This window comes from Manis javanica, chromosome 15, assembly GCF_040802235.1.
Source record: "Manis javanica isolate MJ-LG chromosome 15, MJ_LKY, whole genome shotgun sequence".
Classification (NCBI taxonomy): Eukaryota; Metazoa; Chordata; class Mammalia; order Pholidota; family Manidae; genus Manis; species Manis javanica.
The window spans coordinates 67,967,663-67,983,807 of NC_133170.1; the positions used below are offsets into that span (position 1 = coordinate 67,967,663).

General features: G+C 48.6%; 1 protein-coding gene across 7 annotated transcripts in view; it reads left to right on the forward strand.

The window, feature by feature from the left end:
- Positions 1 to 2,847: 2,847 nt before the first annotated feature.
- Positions 2,848 to 16,145, forward strand: part of KDM2B (lysine demethylase 2B) — a 113,119-nt gene continuing 99,821 nt past the window's right edge. The window contains exons 1-4 of one of the 7 annotated variants that reach the window (XM_037014084.2): positions 2,848 to 3,073; positions 4,137 to 4,281; positions 7,235 to 7,313; positions 8,555 to 8,601. In XM_037014084.2, the coding sequence (XP_036869979.1) occupies positions 3,041 to 3,073; positions 4,137 to 4,281; positions 7,235 to 7,313; positions 8,555 to 8,601 (304 nt within the window). In that variant the 5' untranslated portion in view covers positions 2,848 to 3,040. The other 6 variants (XM_017649359.3, XM_037014085.2, XM_017649361.3 and 3 more) reach the window with 6 other exon arrangements.

Here is a 16,145-nt window from a genome sequence, read left to right on the forward strand (position 1 = left end):
TCAACCTTTGAAGAATGAAGAAATTATTGAATAGGGCCAACACAGCCAGTATTTGACTGGGCCTTTTGCAAGAATGAGCAGGAGGATCCAGGAAGTCATTATTATGTTTCAAATATAACTGACCTGGTCTTTTTTTTTTCCCTCAAGAAGTAACTTTGTTGGAGAAGCACCTTAATCTTCCTTGTCAATCTCACCTACTGCCTCCTCTGGGATAATTAGTCAACACCAGAAGCACAAGGGTCTTCGCCCTTCCCCCTTTGGCCCAAAGTAGCCTCCTCCCCCACTTGGAGCAAATGCCTGGAATTCTTTCAACTGGAGGACAAAGCCTTTCATCTGCCAATTACTGATAAAGGGAAAATGCAAATATGCTGGCGAAGGTGATCCATCAAGGGCCCAACAGTTACTGAGTGACCACTGAGGATCAGGCCGCAGGGTAGGCATTCTGGGAGAGTCCAAGGGGAACAAACCCTTGGCTGGCCCGTTCTTCTTTCTGGTCTGTGGTTTCCTCGTGGTTTGTAAAGGGAGGGGATTAAATTAGGTGACTGTTCAACCCCTTCCCACTCTGACAGGCCAGGAACTCTCCATTGGGGTGATATACGGACTTGTGTTTTTACACTAAGATAACTGCCATTGGATCTTTTCCTGATACCAGCTTCTGGGGACACCATGAGGCCACAGAGAGAGAGTCTCTGGAAGGAAAGGAGAATTAGGACCAAGTGTGCTGTTTCATAGTTTTGCTTTATTTCACTCAACTCACATTTCATGACCCTCTAGCCCAGATGCCCCTATTCGAACATGTTTATTTCATTAAGTGGGAGCAGTGACGACAGTCAATACCCAAAAGCATGTGGGAGCAGTCAGGCTCCAGTTTGAGCCCTAGAAATCCCACTTGCAAGCTGTGTGATCTTGGGTGAGTGGCTTTGCTTTTCTGAGTAGCAGTTTCCTCATTTGCAAAATAAAGAATAACTAGACTATTTCCCTTAAAGGGTTTTTGTGAAAGAGAGAAACACATAAAATAGTCCCTAGTTACAGAGGCTGACGGCAGAAGTCCTTCTCACTCCCACTAAACTAAGGTGGGCAGTTTCAGCCTGGAAACAAATTCTGATGTTTGCCAGCTAGTAGACTCCGATTAAAACAAACATCAAAGAGTAGTGTTTGGAGGGTGGGTGGAAAAGAATGCAGAATGATAGGACAGGAAACTTTACGGTGAGGGAGAAGCTGTCTCTTGGTGTGATCAATACGTGACTGATGGTCCACATTCGATCTCTGATCTGATGTGGAAGCCACTTCCTCTCCACCTATGTTTGGTCCGGGTGTTGACATGGGGATCAGATGAGGGCACAGCAATCATCCAGATTCATAACTTCTCCCAGTTTGTTTCATAATTTGCAAAATTTCCTGCTTAAACTATCCCACAGGGTTAATGGCAGAAATAAAAAAATGGTGTTTTTTGGGAAAGCTATGAGCATGTATAACGTTCCTTTATTGTAGCCTTGGTGCATGACATCTCACCATGATCTTTACCCCTAAGATCAGGCCTAGTTGGGCTGCAGAGACGGTTAGGGCCAGCTTTTCTCACAACGAAAGTCTACCTGACTTGTTCGTGATGTAATTACAGGACAATACATTTAGAATTCCAGTTTTGGGGGTGGTCACAGCCAACTAGGTATGTGGTCAGGGCCGCATAGTCAGATTTAATTATACTTCGTATATCTCTACACAGAGTGCTAATACCTCCGCCAAGAAACCCTACAGGATTAACCACTGGGGCGCCCAAAGTTCCCCGCGCTCCATCCCGGAGCTCCTTGTACCTTTCCCCCGACTTTTCTCCTATAAATGGCCAACAAGGGCTTACCCTTCGCCTGTTTGCCAGCTGCGTTAGGAGGCGCCAGATCCAATTTTCTCAGTATTCACTCCCGAGCTTCTATTTCCTCCTCTTGGTGAGCGCAGGGACCTTCAAAAAGATGTCCAACTTCTATTCCGGAGCTCGTCGCCTAGTAAAGTACTCCACAGACGCGGGCAGAATGAATGAATGAAAGGCAACATCCTCCAGTCAGCTTGGGTCTGCATCGGCTTTTTGCCTATACCTGTGTGCGTGTGTGTAGGTCCGTATCTTTGAGTCCTGGAGTTTTAAAGTTACGCAGTCCGTACAGATATGGAGCTGCGCTAATTTCTCCCTGAGCCCCAAATGCTTCAAATATCAGGTCCGCAAATGGGGGTCTGTAAAAGACTCCTCCCCTACCAAAAAAAAAAAAGGCATGCCTCAGAAAAAAAATTATATGTACAAAATGATTTGAATTTGGGTCGGCCACGTAGGTAATAGGGTGAGGTGGATGAAGGAAGAGGAAGTGGGGGCCGGGGGCTTGGGGGCAGGGATTGAGGTGGGGGGGTTGTTTTTGGGGGTGCCAGGCCCCGGGGGCTTTCATGCCAGCAAGCGCGGCTTGCATTTCCGCGCCTCCCGCTGAGGCCAGCCGTGCAAATCTGCACCTCCCTCCCCACCCCCTCCTTCCCTCCCTCCCTGCCCCGCCATCTCCGGGATGCGCCCGCCGCCTGCAACTCAGCCCTCCAAAAGTCAGCTCTGCATACAACTCCCGGGCGGCGGCGGCGCCTGCGTGCAGAGGCGTACTCGTGACCCAACAACAAAACAGCGATGCCAGGGCGCTAACGGCGCCCGGTGCCTCCCGGGCGCCCTCCCCGCCCTACACCTCCTCGGGCCGCCGCCCCCGCTCCCGCCCTGTCCCGGGCCGAGTGCCCCCTCCACTAGCCGGGCCGCGGGCTCTGAGCGCGATCAGCAACAATGTTTACGTTCCGGGGATTATGACGTCGACGCCTCCCCCCCCACAACTGCTGAAAATGGTTTCCTAGGACTTTGCAAACGGATCTGCTTAAGTGTTGGTGCAAAACTTTGTAGATCTCGGCTCTGGCTTGTTTTATTTATTTATTTTTTGGTTTGTTTTCTTTGGTCTCCCCTCCTTCCCCCCTCCGCCAAAATGCAGGGGGCAGGAGTGTTGACAGTTAATTGGTGAACTCTCCTAAAAAAATGGAGGCAGAGAAAGACTCTGGAAGAAGATTGGTGTGTAGCTTTTTTTTTTTTTTCCAAATCTGTATCTGGTATATGATAGATTTATTTTTATTTTTTTTTGGTTGTTGTTGTTTCTTGCTGCCTTTTCTTTCCTTTTCTGTATTTTGCAAGAGGACCGGAAAAAAATATAATAAATTGCATGCAAAAGGAAGCAAGCAGCTTACTCCTCCAGTCCCTTGTGAGGCTCTGAGTCTCAGACACTGAAGTGGGGAGGTGGTAGCGGGGAAAGGCATGGAGAGGGGCTGAGCGGGCTCGGGGTTCGCCTAGAATCTGGGGGTCTGCGGGCCCCGGCGCTGGCGGTGGAGGGAGGAGGCAGGGGATGCGGGGAGTGGTGGGGGAGTCTCCTTAGGAAGTGAGTGTGCGCGCGCGCTTGTGGGGAGATGAGGCAGCTGCTGGTGCGTTTTGGGGTCTCCGATGGGAGCTTTGTGGCGGGCCGTCTGCCTCTACCCCTCCCAAGCCCCGAACCTCCCCCTCCCTTCTTCTTGCACTGGTGGTTGGGCGGCGGGGGCGTCTGGGGTCTCGGCCCTTCCATTTCGCTTTCCAGCTTCCCCGGTAGCTCGGGGGCGGCTCCAGTGTTAGAAACGCCGCCGGCCCCCGGTTCCGGCTTTCCGGCTCTGCCGCCGCGCCGCCTGGGCTGCTGTTAGCGCCGAGCCGGGCGCGGCGGCGGCTTCTCCCGGGGCCTACAAATGCCCCGCCAGCCCGTGCGCGGAGCCCCCTTGGCGGGTTACATAATCTGGGTCCCGGCCGACTGGGCAAAACTAAACACCTCTCGGGGGTGAGGGGTAAGGGAGAGACCCCCAGATGTCCCTTTCACGGCCTCCAAAAATGCAGGAGGGAAGCGCCCTGTATAGGGCACAGCCAGACCCTGGGGGTGCGGGCCCCTCTTGATATACTGATTTTCAGCATCTTTGGCGTTTGCGCAAACTTGCTCAGGTCGCAGAGGTGGGGTACAGGGGGCGCGCGGCTCCTGCACCTGTTCGAGCTGGGCCCAGAGTGAGAGGTGACCCCAGTTCCCCCAATAATGTCCTGGGCTCTTTGGTTTGGGTCCCCACAGCGCCCGATTGACCGCCAGAGATACGACGAGAACGAGGACTTGTCGGACGTGGAGGAGATTGTCAGCGTCCGCGGCTTCAGCCTGGAGGAGAAGCTGCGCAGTCAGCTATACCAGGGAGACTTTGTGCGCGCCATGGAGGGCAAAGGTGAGGCGCCCCCTCTTCGGGCCGCCTTCTGTGCCGCGGGTCGAGCGCACGTGGGGAGGGAACTGCCAGTGGCTGGGTTTGTATTTCGCGCCCGCGTCCCCCATTCCAGGGGATCCGGTGACGAAACATGGCTGAGCACTGGGGGGGTGGGGTGGGGTGGCGAGGGAGGAGGGCAGGCGGGAACGGGGGCCGGGCATGGGACTCGACCTGGTCCGCGCCCACCACCAGCCTCAGGGTGGGCAGAGCCAGGGGACCAGCGGCCAGAGGGACCTGGGGACAGACGGGTGGACCAGAGGAGGGCGGGTGCGCTGCATTCTACCCCTCCAGGAGCTGGCCCAGCTCCTTGTGGTGCAGCGGCTGCCTGGAGAGCGAGAGAGACAGAGAGAGACAGAGAGCGGTTGAGGGGGTGGGATGGGCTGTGGTGTCCCTGGGGTATTAGGATGAGGGGCTCCCTCCCATTCTTGAAACCTTCCAAACCCCGTGCCATTTTGGGCCATGACAGGAGCTGAAACTGGGGATGCCCCTCTCACTGAGTGACACCTCAGGCCTGGGGTCTTAGGAATCCCAACATCTGGCGGTCTCTGCCATATTGTAGCAGGGTGGGTGGCTTCTAGTTTGTTGGAGCGAGCCCCTACTTAAGCCTGCGGCCTGTAGCCCTGAAACTTTGGCAGCTGAAGTGGGGACAAGGGTAAGGTTTTACCCTCTTTCGCTTAAGGCTGAGATCCCTGTCCCTTGCAGTTTGAAATGAAAAGTTGGGACACCCTTCTGGGCATTGGTCTCTCCCCAGGCCTGAGACCTTGCCAGCTCTGACTCTTTTGTGGGCCCTGTCATTTTAGAGCAGGAGTTGGGGATGCTTCTGGGGTTTTGGGATACTGCTCCCCCTGAGGCCTTCAGGGCCTGAGTTTCTTTCTGACCTTGGTACAAGGGAGGGGTCCTCCTCCCCACTTCCGGTGAAGCTCTGATCTGAGGCCTCCAAAGGCCTCGCTGGCCCCTGGTTCCACCTGAGGGGGTTGGGCTTTTGGAGATGCCCTACCTAGCCATATCTCCCTGAGTCCCTCTGGGGTTTGTAAGTTTTTTTTTCTCCTCAGATAGTTTCCTTTATATTACTCCGTTTCCATTTTGTTGACTCCCCAACCCCTTGGAAAACCCTCCTATCCTCAGTGCACTGATAACAGGAAGCGCCTCCCCCTCCAGGTTCTGGTTTAGTGGCTGTGGGGTTAGCTCCTGGAAGACACTCTCCTGGGCTTTGCATTTTTGAAGTTTCTATTTTGTGCCCACTGCTACCTGGGGCACTCAGCTCCCTCTGTAGTGGATGGTTGTAAATGGCAGAGGGTAGTTGTCAGGGAAGGTAAGAAGAAATTTCTTCCAGCCTGCTAGGTCTTAAGAGGTGGACAGTCCAGGGGGCTGGTCTCAACTGCATTTAATGTCCTTGGCACCAGTGAGATTTTAATTCTGCTCTTTTCTTCCCAGTTAAGAGTTTACTGAGTTGTTTGGTGGATCTTAGGAGAAAACAATATGCAAAGTCTTCCCAGTCATTTGTGAGGAATTCTCAGTCCAGGATCTCTGGGTGTTTTCTCAAGCTCATTTGAGGAAGTCGGAGCTGACCCCGGGGGTGGGCTTTAAGAGGTGTGTGTGTTAAGGGGGGAGGAGTGGGATTCCAGCAGAGGAGATTCCTTAAGTCTGCTGCCCAGGCTCCTTTCAAAGGAGAGGGCCCTAGGGTTTTGGTAGTTAATTCAGACCTGGCCCCAAAACTCGAGGGAGGAGCTGAGAAACAGAAGGAGCCCTTAGCTTGGATTCAAAATAGAAGCTTCTTAAACTTCTCTGCCTTTAAATCCTTAGGAATCCCCATTCACTGTGAGCCCCTGGGGATCTGAGCTGCTAAGGTCAGGGCTTTCCCCAGTGCTGGTTTTGTTCTCTCACTCTCCTCTGAGAGGAGTTGCTGTGGCTGCCTCCCCCTCAAGCTGCCCTGTTGAGCTGTTCCCCCGAGCAGGGCCTTCGGTGGTTGAGAGCTTTTCCATCTCCCTTCTGACCAGCCAGGGTGGCCTGTGCCTTTGGGGATTGCTTTAGTTCCCTGAGGATTTGGGGATGTGAGGATTTATCTCAGCCCCCCTCCCTCCCACATTTAGGGGTGTGGTAGGGTCAAATACCCTGGTTTTAGAAATGAGGAAGATTGAAACTAAAGCCTCTTCCATTCTCCAGGGTTTCCAGTAAGGATTTTGGAGTCTACAATAGACCAGTCCCAGATGGAATCTACCTTGTGAATTCTTGGGGGTCTCTCTCTGCCCCCTTTGGGCAGCCTCCACCTGGGGAACAGCCCTCTAGGGACTCAGTCCGAGCAAATATTGTGGTGGCTGCTGCAGAATTTCACTATTAAGACAACAAAGCTGTGCCCAGTTCCCTAGTTATTTTGGCACCAAATACACAGTTTCCAGGGAAACCAGCTTTCCCCCCTCCCCTTCACTATGCAGGATATTACAATAAGATCTTCCCTGATGCTCAGCTACAATGAGAACCCTCCTCCCAGCCTCCTCTCTGGGGCTTCAGATCCTCCCAGGTGGCATTTTTCAATTTTGCAGCCCCTTTACTTTCTGAGCTCAGCTTGGGATGTGATTCTGTCCTTTCTCAGTGATAGCTAGAGCTCTTTCTATGTAGGGCTCTTTCTGGCATCTCCCTCCCCAACCCTCTCTGGCCTTGGGCTGTTCAGTGACAAGTTCTGACCCGTGGGGCATGCGGGGAATGACTGAGTAGGCAGAGGAGCTGATAGTTGGCATGGCTTCTCTTGGGCTTTGCCTAATCCATTTCCTTGGCATTTTCCAAGGAGCTTTCCTCTTCGTGTCTGCCTCTAGGGTGACCCCTTTCCCTTCCTCCATCATTTTTCCCCTAACTGATTGATCAATGTTTATTTGCTCCTTCATGACTTAACCAACTTGTTTTAATTCCAATATCCAAACAGATTTCAACTATGAGTATGTGCAGAGAGAAGCTCTCAGGGTTCCCCTGATATTTCGAGAAAAGGATGGACTTGGTATTAAGTAAGTTGTTGAAAGTAATTGTCTCTTCCCTCCCCCTCCTTAACACAGTTGATAGCTTGGGATGAATTTCCTTTGCCCTTTTTCCACCTCTCATCACAGAGAAGGAGCTTTCTTCATTACCTGGGTATAGTTTCTCCTTGTTCAAGTCTTGACAAAGGGGAAAAACTCTCCAAAGATCTGTCTTTTTCAGAGAATTTGGGCAGAAAGGACATGGGGTACTTAAATTTTTTACTTTTTTCCCTAATCCATCCCAGTTACGTGCAGGGACTTCCTATAGAGAATTGTACTCCCTCCCAAAGTTAGGAAACTGAGGCAGGGCCTGAGCTGTGAAGGGCTTGGCCAGCGTCTGAGTCCAGAGGCAGGGCGCCTAAGTACGTATTTCCTACTCAGACTCCCACTGTGTGGGAGATTGGTCCTTTTCCGTGGAGGAAGTGTTACCTGGGATGTAGGCCCATGCCTCCCCTCCCCTGCCTGCCCCATCACCTGCTTCTTCACTGTGTCCTTTTTGGTCTACCTTCTCTTAGAGATCTGTCAGAGCTCCAGGTGGGGTTGGGGAGAGATCTGCCAGGCAGGCTGGAATAACAGGTTTCCACCCCTCTGGCAGGGGTGAGAGGAGGCCAGGGTGCCTTCCTCTCCAGTATCTACTAGCAGACTTGCTTTAGAGTATCATTCCTATGGGTAGAAGTTAAGCCTTTTTCACCATTGTTAATTAATAGCAAGTGTCACCACAGTCCTTCTAGCTAACGTTACCAGTCCCTGGAATTGATTTGATGTATGGCTTTTTTTGCCTTTGTACTTAAGGGGTCCCTCCCACCCTCAGTACAGCTCTTAATGGAGAGTATCTGCTAGAGCAAGAGTTACAGAGAGGGCTACCCACTCTGGAAGGAAACGGGTGTTGGAATGCCCTGGTCCTTACTCTTAATGCCACGTTTCAGTCCATCCTGGGTACTGGGGTGGACGGTGGAGGTTCCATCCTTTTATAGGAGTGCTGAGTTCCGATGTTGGGGAGAGTGAAAGGGTTTGGTTTGCCTATTGGGGTGAGGAAGGGGCTCAGTGCTTCAGGGGTGACCCTCCCTTGAGGCACCAACTGGTCTATCACCCTCTGGGTCATCTCATTTTGGGTTCTCAAAGTGAGAGTGAGGGAACCTTCTTGGAAAAATGGCCTCCCCTTACCTGCAGAGTTTGGTCTAAGTCAGTTGTTTCTGGATTCTCACCAAATGTCTGTGCTCCTTTTTTCCCAGAATGCCTGACCCTGATTTCACAGTCCGAGATGTCAAACTCCTAGTGGGTAAGTTGCTTGCTGTGTGTGCAGCTCAGAGATGCTGAAGTGGGAGGAGAGGGAGGGGAAGGAAGCCTTCCCCACCTGCCTGTTTGGATTTTTAACTGCCTCTGGAAAGAAAGTCCCCATGGGAGGTGGCAGGAGCAGGTGTGAGCCTCAACCGTCTCATTCTGGAGAACAGGTCAGGTTGCAAAGTCATACAAGTTGTCCTGGAGGGGGTTTGCCGGTGCACAGTTTTATGAGGCCGATTTGGACCCTAGCCTCCAGTTTGGGTGTCAGCCACACAATCTCAGATCTTTCCTTTGAGTTTGTTTGTGGGTTGGTTGGTAAACACTGGGTTCTTTGTGACCCCTGAAAGATTTACCGATTTTCTAGGGGGCAGGAATGATTCTCCTTGCTTCCTCAGAGTTCTAGAGAGGCCCAGGGCAGAACTTAACTCCCTGAGCACCTGCAGAGTGTGGTTGACCACTAGGTGCTCTGGACTCTTGACCGGGTAGCAAGTGGCATTTCCAATTTTATAGGAAGTTCTTCATAAATTGTTCTTTCCTGAAGTGTTTCTCAGGTAGCTCCTACAGGGCAGGCAAGTTCAGAGCTGTGAACATGGCAGCTTGTTTTGAGCCACAGGCAACAAGGAAGCAAACCGTATTTAAAAATATGTGTCTTTTTGGAGGGTGATAAAGGCTGTGGAGAAATGAAGCAGGGTGATGGGATGGGGCGTGATTGAGCTGTGTTTTAGGTGGGATGGTCAGGGAGGGCCTGAGGGTGGCAAGTGAGGACCCTGGGACAGAGACCTGACTGATGAGAAGCCAGCTGTGGGAAAGAACATTCCAGACTGAGGGATGAGCCAGGTCAAAGGTGAGGAGGTTTGGGGAGTAATGGAATGAGTGAGGGGGAAGGTAGGAGAGGGGAGAGGTTGGGGTGAGACTCATGTAGGGCCTTATAGGGCCTGGTAGGGAATTTGGCATTAGTGCAGTGGGAGGCCACTGGAGAGTTTTAAAGTTGGTGAAGGGGTAGCTATGTGATTTGATTATTTTTTTGGAGTGGGGGTAAAGATTTCTTTTTTTATTTGAGATAAAATTCATACTCCATAAAATTCACCACTTAACCATTTTAGAGTGTACAATTCAGTGGTTTTTGGAGTACTCACAATGTTGTGCAACTATCACCGCTAATTCAGAACATTTCTATCATCTACAGTCAATGCCGTACCTCCCAGTTTTCCTCTCCCTCCTCCTTGGCAACCACTGACCTGCCTTCCGCCTCTGTGGGTTTGTTTGTTCTGGACATTTTATATAAGTGGAATCATAATATGTAGCCTTCTGTGTCTGGCTTCTTTCACGGAGCATCACATATTTGGGGGTCATCCGTTTTGGAGCATGTGTCAGTGCTTCATTCCTTGTTATGGCTGATTAAGAGTCCCTGTGTGGATAGACCACACTTTGTTTATCCGTTTGTCAACTGATGACCTTTTGATCGTTTCTACTTTACTTATTGATAATAATGGTGCTATGAATATTCGTGTACAAGGTTTTGTGTGAACATACACATTCATTTCTCTTGGGTCTATACGTAGGTAACTGGGTTTTACGGTAACTATATTTCACCTCCTGAGGAATTGCCAGACTGTTTTTCAAAGCAGCTGCACCATTTTACATTCCCTTGAGTGATGCGTGAGGTTCCGTTTCCTCCACATTTTCACCAACACTTGTTACTGTCTTTCCGATGGTAGCCATCTGAGTAGGTGTGAAGTGGTGGGATCTAAGTTTTATAAAGGCCAATTCTGGTGGTTCTGTGGATGAAGACAGCTAGCCAGTGGGTGGGTCTGATAATCCAGTTTAAATAACTGACCCAGAAGTGTGTTAACAGATACTCAGAAGGGAGGACCCACTGGCTATGAGGAGGTGGTTCTGAATGATGGGTGGAAGGATCTCAGATAACTGGTGAGGGCTTGCTCAGAGGATAGAGTTTTTATTTTTAAGCTGATTCTAGAAATGCTTAAGGAAGGGAATGTCAGAGCAGAAGGAGGCAAACATTCCAAGAGTGGGCAGAAGATGGGACATTGGACCCCATTAGTTAAGTCTTGGCACAGGCCACTCTGATGCCTCAACCAGCCCCTGCCTTTGTTATACAACAACCCTAGTTGGAGGCCTAATTCTGCTAGTTGACTGAATGCTTTTTGGGCATGCTACTTAACCTGAATGAGCCTCAATTTCCTCATCTGCAAAATGGAGCTAATAGAAGAATCTGCCTCACAGAAGAATTCTATAAGAAAACGAATGAGTACTTAGTAACCTGCTGGCCTCCATCATTATTTATTAGAACAGCAGGACATGGGTCTGAAGAGATTCTCCTAATGAGCAAGGATTAAAGCCAGATTCCAAGATCTGGGGTTCAGGCAACTTTCACAGTCTCAATAATGTTGCTTTGTCCCTTTTGGGGAATTTTTTAGCCCTTTGCAATTTTACTGCACCCTGCTTGTGTCCAGGCTGTCCTTTCCTTGAGCCTTATTGTCAAAGCAAGAGGATCCAGTTAGATGGTGCCAGTGTCTTTGCCAGCTCTTGAAAAGTCTAGGATGGCAGAGAAAGTGGAAGAATAATGCCTGCAGTCTATCTTTCTTGACATTTCTGTGATGATCAAATGGATTGAAGACTAGTGAAGAGCTTTGTAAAGGTGAAGTGTGCTCTGATGTTGTGAGGCATGCCTGTGATTGCAGTTAGCATGGGCTATTATGACTATTTTGGTCTCTTGAGAATGCGCACACGCTTCCGGAGAGTGGTGATAGGGCACATATTACATAGTGATATAAGTGACAGGTGTAACTCAAGCTGGCTTCAGCAAAATGAGATTCATTGGCTTACATGGTAAGTTTGGGATGTGACCTCCAGGCACACCAATTTAGGTGCCTCAAGATCCCAAGCAGCTGGCTATTGTTTTTGCTTTCTGCTTCTGCCTATTGCTTCTCCTTTCTGTATCATTCTTGGATGAGCTCCTTCCCATATGGCAGAAATGGGGAGCCGGCAGCTCCAGGCCTCCAACTCACCAGCTCAGGGCCCTTCCCATCCCCACAGTTATCCCACCAGATGTCTCTGGATTGGCTCTGAAAGGCTTAGCAAACCCCACCCTCCGCGCTGGGCATGATTCTCCAGGGTTGCTGGGTAACATAAATGTATCCCTAACATAAAGGGGAGTGCTGCCTTGTAGTACAGTGTATGGAGAGGCTGGACAACCTTTCTAGTCAAGGTGGGATCCCAGCCTCTGTTTTCCAACCCTTTGCCCCCTCTTCAGGCCCTGTGTCCTGGGACACGACTGCTCCAGAAGGGGGCTGGTGCATGGCCATCTACCGAGGACACTGCTCACGGCTGCAGCTTCTTCTCTAATCCTGAAATCGGGCCTTTCTTTATCAGCCCTAGGCTGATAAGATAGGCACCTAGCCTCTGTCCCTAGCTCCTCACCTTTAAAAAAAAAAAAGTCATTTTCTAATTTAGGATACTTTACACTTAAAATAAAAACTTGTTCTTAAAGTACAATATACATACAGAACAGTCCCTGTGTGGTAATTATATAGCTCGATGGTTTTTAAGAAATTGGACACAGCAGGGTAACTAGCACCCTGGAACTAGCCGTCTGTGTCCCCATCCTCTATTGTCATCCTAACTTCTGGTAATGTGGATGAATTGTGCCTGTGTTCATACTTTATGTCAGTGGAGTCATGGGATGTGCTCTAGGTTTCAGCTTCTTTCGCTCAACTATTTGTTTATGGGTCTCATCCATGTTGTTGCATGTAGTTATAGATGGGTTTTTTCATTGCTGTGTAGTTTTCCATTGCACAACAATTTCATTATTTATTTTTTCATTCTACCACTAATGGGTACTTGAGTACCTGCCAGTTTAAGTATGTGCTGTGAACATTCTAGAACATGACTTGTGGTGAACAGGTGGATCATTTCTGTTGGGCATATATGTAAGAGTGGAGTTACTTGTATCATTAGAGGATGTACAATTCAGTCCATAACATAAATGTTCTAGCTATATTCTGGATCCTATGCATACATGTTTGGTTTTAGTAGATGCTGTCAAGTAATTGTCCAGAGGGCTTGTTCTAATTCCGATTGCTCTACATCCTCACCAAGGATTGGTGTTTTCATCCTTTCCATATTACTCATGCTTTCATGCCGGTAGGAGTGTGGTTATATCTCACTGTGTTGCATTTCTCCAATTACTTAATGAATTGAGTTCCATTTCATATGTGTATTTGGTATTTGGATATCCTCTTCTGTGAAATGTTGGAACAATTCTTTCCCCATATTTGAAAGAGTTGACATACTATAATTTTACTGACTGTAAGGTGTATTCGTTTGCTAGGGCCACCATAACAAAGAACCACAGACGGGGTGACTTAAATAACAGAAATCTGTTTTCCCATAATTCTGGAGCTAGAAGTTGAAGATCAAGGTGTCTAGAGGTTGTTTTTTTTATGGAATCTCTCTCGGTTTGGAGATGGCTGTCTTCTTGTGTCTTACATGTTCTTCCCTCTGCATGTGTCTGTGTCCTGCTAATCTTGTCATCTTAAAAGGACACCAGTCTTACTAGATAAGGAGCACCCTAAAGACTTCATTTTAACTTAAATCTTTATACAGGCTTATCCCCAAATGTGGCTACATTTTGAGGTTCTGAGGTTAGGACTTCAACATATAAATTTTGGGGATGTATAATTCAGTCCATAACATAAATGTTCTAGCTATATTCTGGATATGAGTACATATTCCATGATCACATTCTACTTTGTGGGCTGCCTTTTCACTCTCAGAGGTATATTTGAATGAACTGATATTCTTAGTTCCCACATAGACCATTTAGATCTTCTTGGTCCATTACTCCTTTTTGTGTCTAAAGAAATTTTTGCATACTCCAAGGTTGTGAAGATGTCCATACATTTTTCTCAAAAAACTTAATTTTTTTGAACTCTCACATTTAGATCCATAGTTCATTTGGAATTGATTACTCTGTTTGATACAAGGTAGGGGTCCAGATCCTTTCTTTTTCCTGTATGGATATCCATTTGTTCCTGTACCATTATTGAAAAACTCCCTCTCCCCACAGCATTGACGTGTTGTCTTTGTCATAAATGAGGTGAATGTATTTGTGTGGGTCTGTTTCTGGATGCTTTAATCTGTGTGCCCCCAAGGCCCACACCCCCAATCAAGGATCTCTATCCCAGACAGTTCATGTAAGAAGATGGATATTTTCACAGCTGTGGGGTTGGGAGTTGAGGGGATAGGAGGACTGGGGAAGAGATCATCCTAGCTGCCTCCTAAGGTACTTTGAATCCTCTGAGAAACTGCCCATAGTTCTCGGTCCCTACCCACTCTTATCTACTCCTGTCACAGATTGGGGATGGTCTATGGGGTCCTGCATATTATGTCTTTGTTCTGTTTCTCTCTAGTGAGGATACTCAAGTAAACAATTGCTTTCTTTGGGCCCTTTTCTTGACAAATCTTCATGACAAATCACCTCAATCAGTGTATTTATTCATCTAATTATAGTAATAATCATCTATCTTTTACTGCATGTTTACTGTATGACCTCCTTTCGATCTCACCGAAAATCATGTAAATTGTCATTGTTATTTGGGGGTCTGAAGCTCAGCAGGAACAGCCACATGCCTAGTGGGCAGTGGAGTCAGGACCTGAGCCCCATCTGGGGCTTTCCCTTGCTTTTGCTGTACGACTTCCTCTCTTTCTGTTCATTCTTCTCTCACCAGTTTACTGGTGTCTGTGTTATATCTGGGTAAGGAGGCTCATAAGACATGAGCTCTGCCCTTGACAGGCTGTGCTTATGGAAAAGACTAGATTCTTACTCCTTAGAAATCACAGGTAGCTTTCTCCCCAGACCTTTTTCAAGTTGCCTTAAAATTGTAGACTTTAAGTATTTTACACTCTGGAAGAGTTGTGTGAACTCTTCTAGTCTTGCTTTCCCATTTCACAGGGGGGAAAACTGAGGTTTGGAGAGAAGTGACCTGCAAGTTGCCCAAATAGTAGGTGGCACGCCAGATTCAAATGTAGGTTTGAATTTCAATGATTGGGAGAAGATGGTGCTTGTTACAGAACCCAGAACAAAAGTAGACTTGTGTCTGGGGTGTAGATGAGCTGGCCACAGTGAATTTGAGCTCAGGAGAGAAATCAGGGTTGGACAGACAGGAGGGGGAGGCACGCAGCTGGCAGAATAGGTGGAAGGGCAAGGAGGGAAGTCAGGCGAGCCGAGGACCTGGGCCCCGAGGGAGGAGGGTTTTGGAGGGGTTCTCTTAACATTTTCATGTATGTTTTCTGTTTAAGATGAACATCCACCTCACTGATTTGTTTCCCTTTTCCTGGAAAGCTAGAGTTCTGAAATCAAAACCCAGATCACTCTAGGGGCCTAGGGGAACTGTACTTGCTTCTGCCCACTGTTTACCTAACAGGAATTGCTTGCCTCTGGGGTAACTCCTTAGAATAGAAATAATAGCATTAGCCATTGAGTTTTTATTATAAGCAGGGACCTCTCCTATACTATTTTGTCTGATCCACATAATACTGTATTTTTACTATCCCTATTTTATAGGTGTCAAAACTGAGGCTTAGAGTGACTTGTCCACGGTCAAATAGGTAGGGTGTGGAAGAGGTGACATCTCTGCTCATCTCTGTCCAACCGCAGGGCTGTTTAACTTCTGCGCATGCGGCAGCTGGGTCTCCTGGCTTGTAATCCAGAGGTCTTTCTTGTCATTGACTTGAGTGTCTTTTTGGATTTTCTTGGCTGATCGGGTTTAGCCCTGTTTTGTAGCCTGGGTATCTGTCTTATGCCCATGTGTCTGTGAGACTCAGGGTCTTGAGCCCACGGCACAGGGGACAGCCTGCCACAGGATCTGTCCTGGGATAATTTTTAAAAGGTGCAAAGGTGAGGAGCCCGAAGATATTAGTGTTTAGGGAAACCTGGGGACCGTTGCAAGCATCCTCTTATTGAACAGTGAGAAAACTCAGGCCTAGATCTGGGAAGAGGTTTGTCTCAAGTTGTGCTGAGACTCCCAGTCCCATGCCCTTTCCTTTTCTACACCCTGCATCACTTGGGGACAGCGTCCTCAATAGGACCTCTGCTTCTAAGCTTCAAAGTGCTCTCAATAATTGTGTCAGGTAACCAGGCAGGTCCTATTATCCTAACTTTATGGGTGAGGAAACTGAGGCCCAGAGAGGTTCAGGGGTATACCTGAGGTCTCTCTGCCTGGCAATAGCAGAGTGGGATTTGCAATGTGGCCAGTGCTCTTGCTAATAAATGGTCTCTGTAAGATGGATGAGGAGATACTCCCAAGGAACAGAATAAAAAGCTAGTCCAGAAAGTTGAGGATGATGGAGAAGGCTCCAGAATGATGGGGCAGGATGGTTGTGTATACTCTCTGAAGAGCGGGCCTAGAGGAAACTTGGGGTCAGTGCCCTTGTATGCTCTATATTAGTGTCCAAGGTGACTTTCAGCAGCCTCTTCCTGGCTCTGAGCCTGTGGAGCTGACTGATGGAACTTCAAAGCAA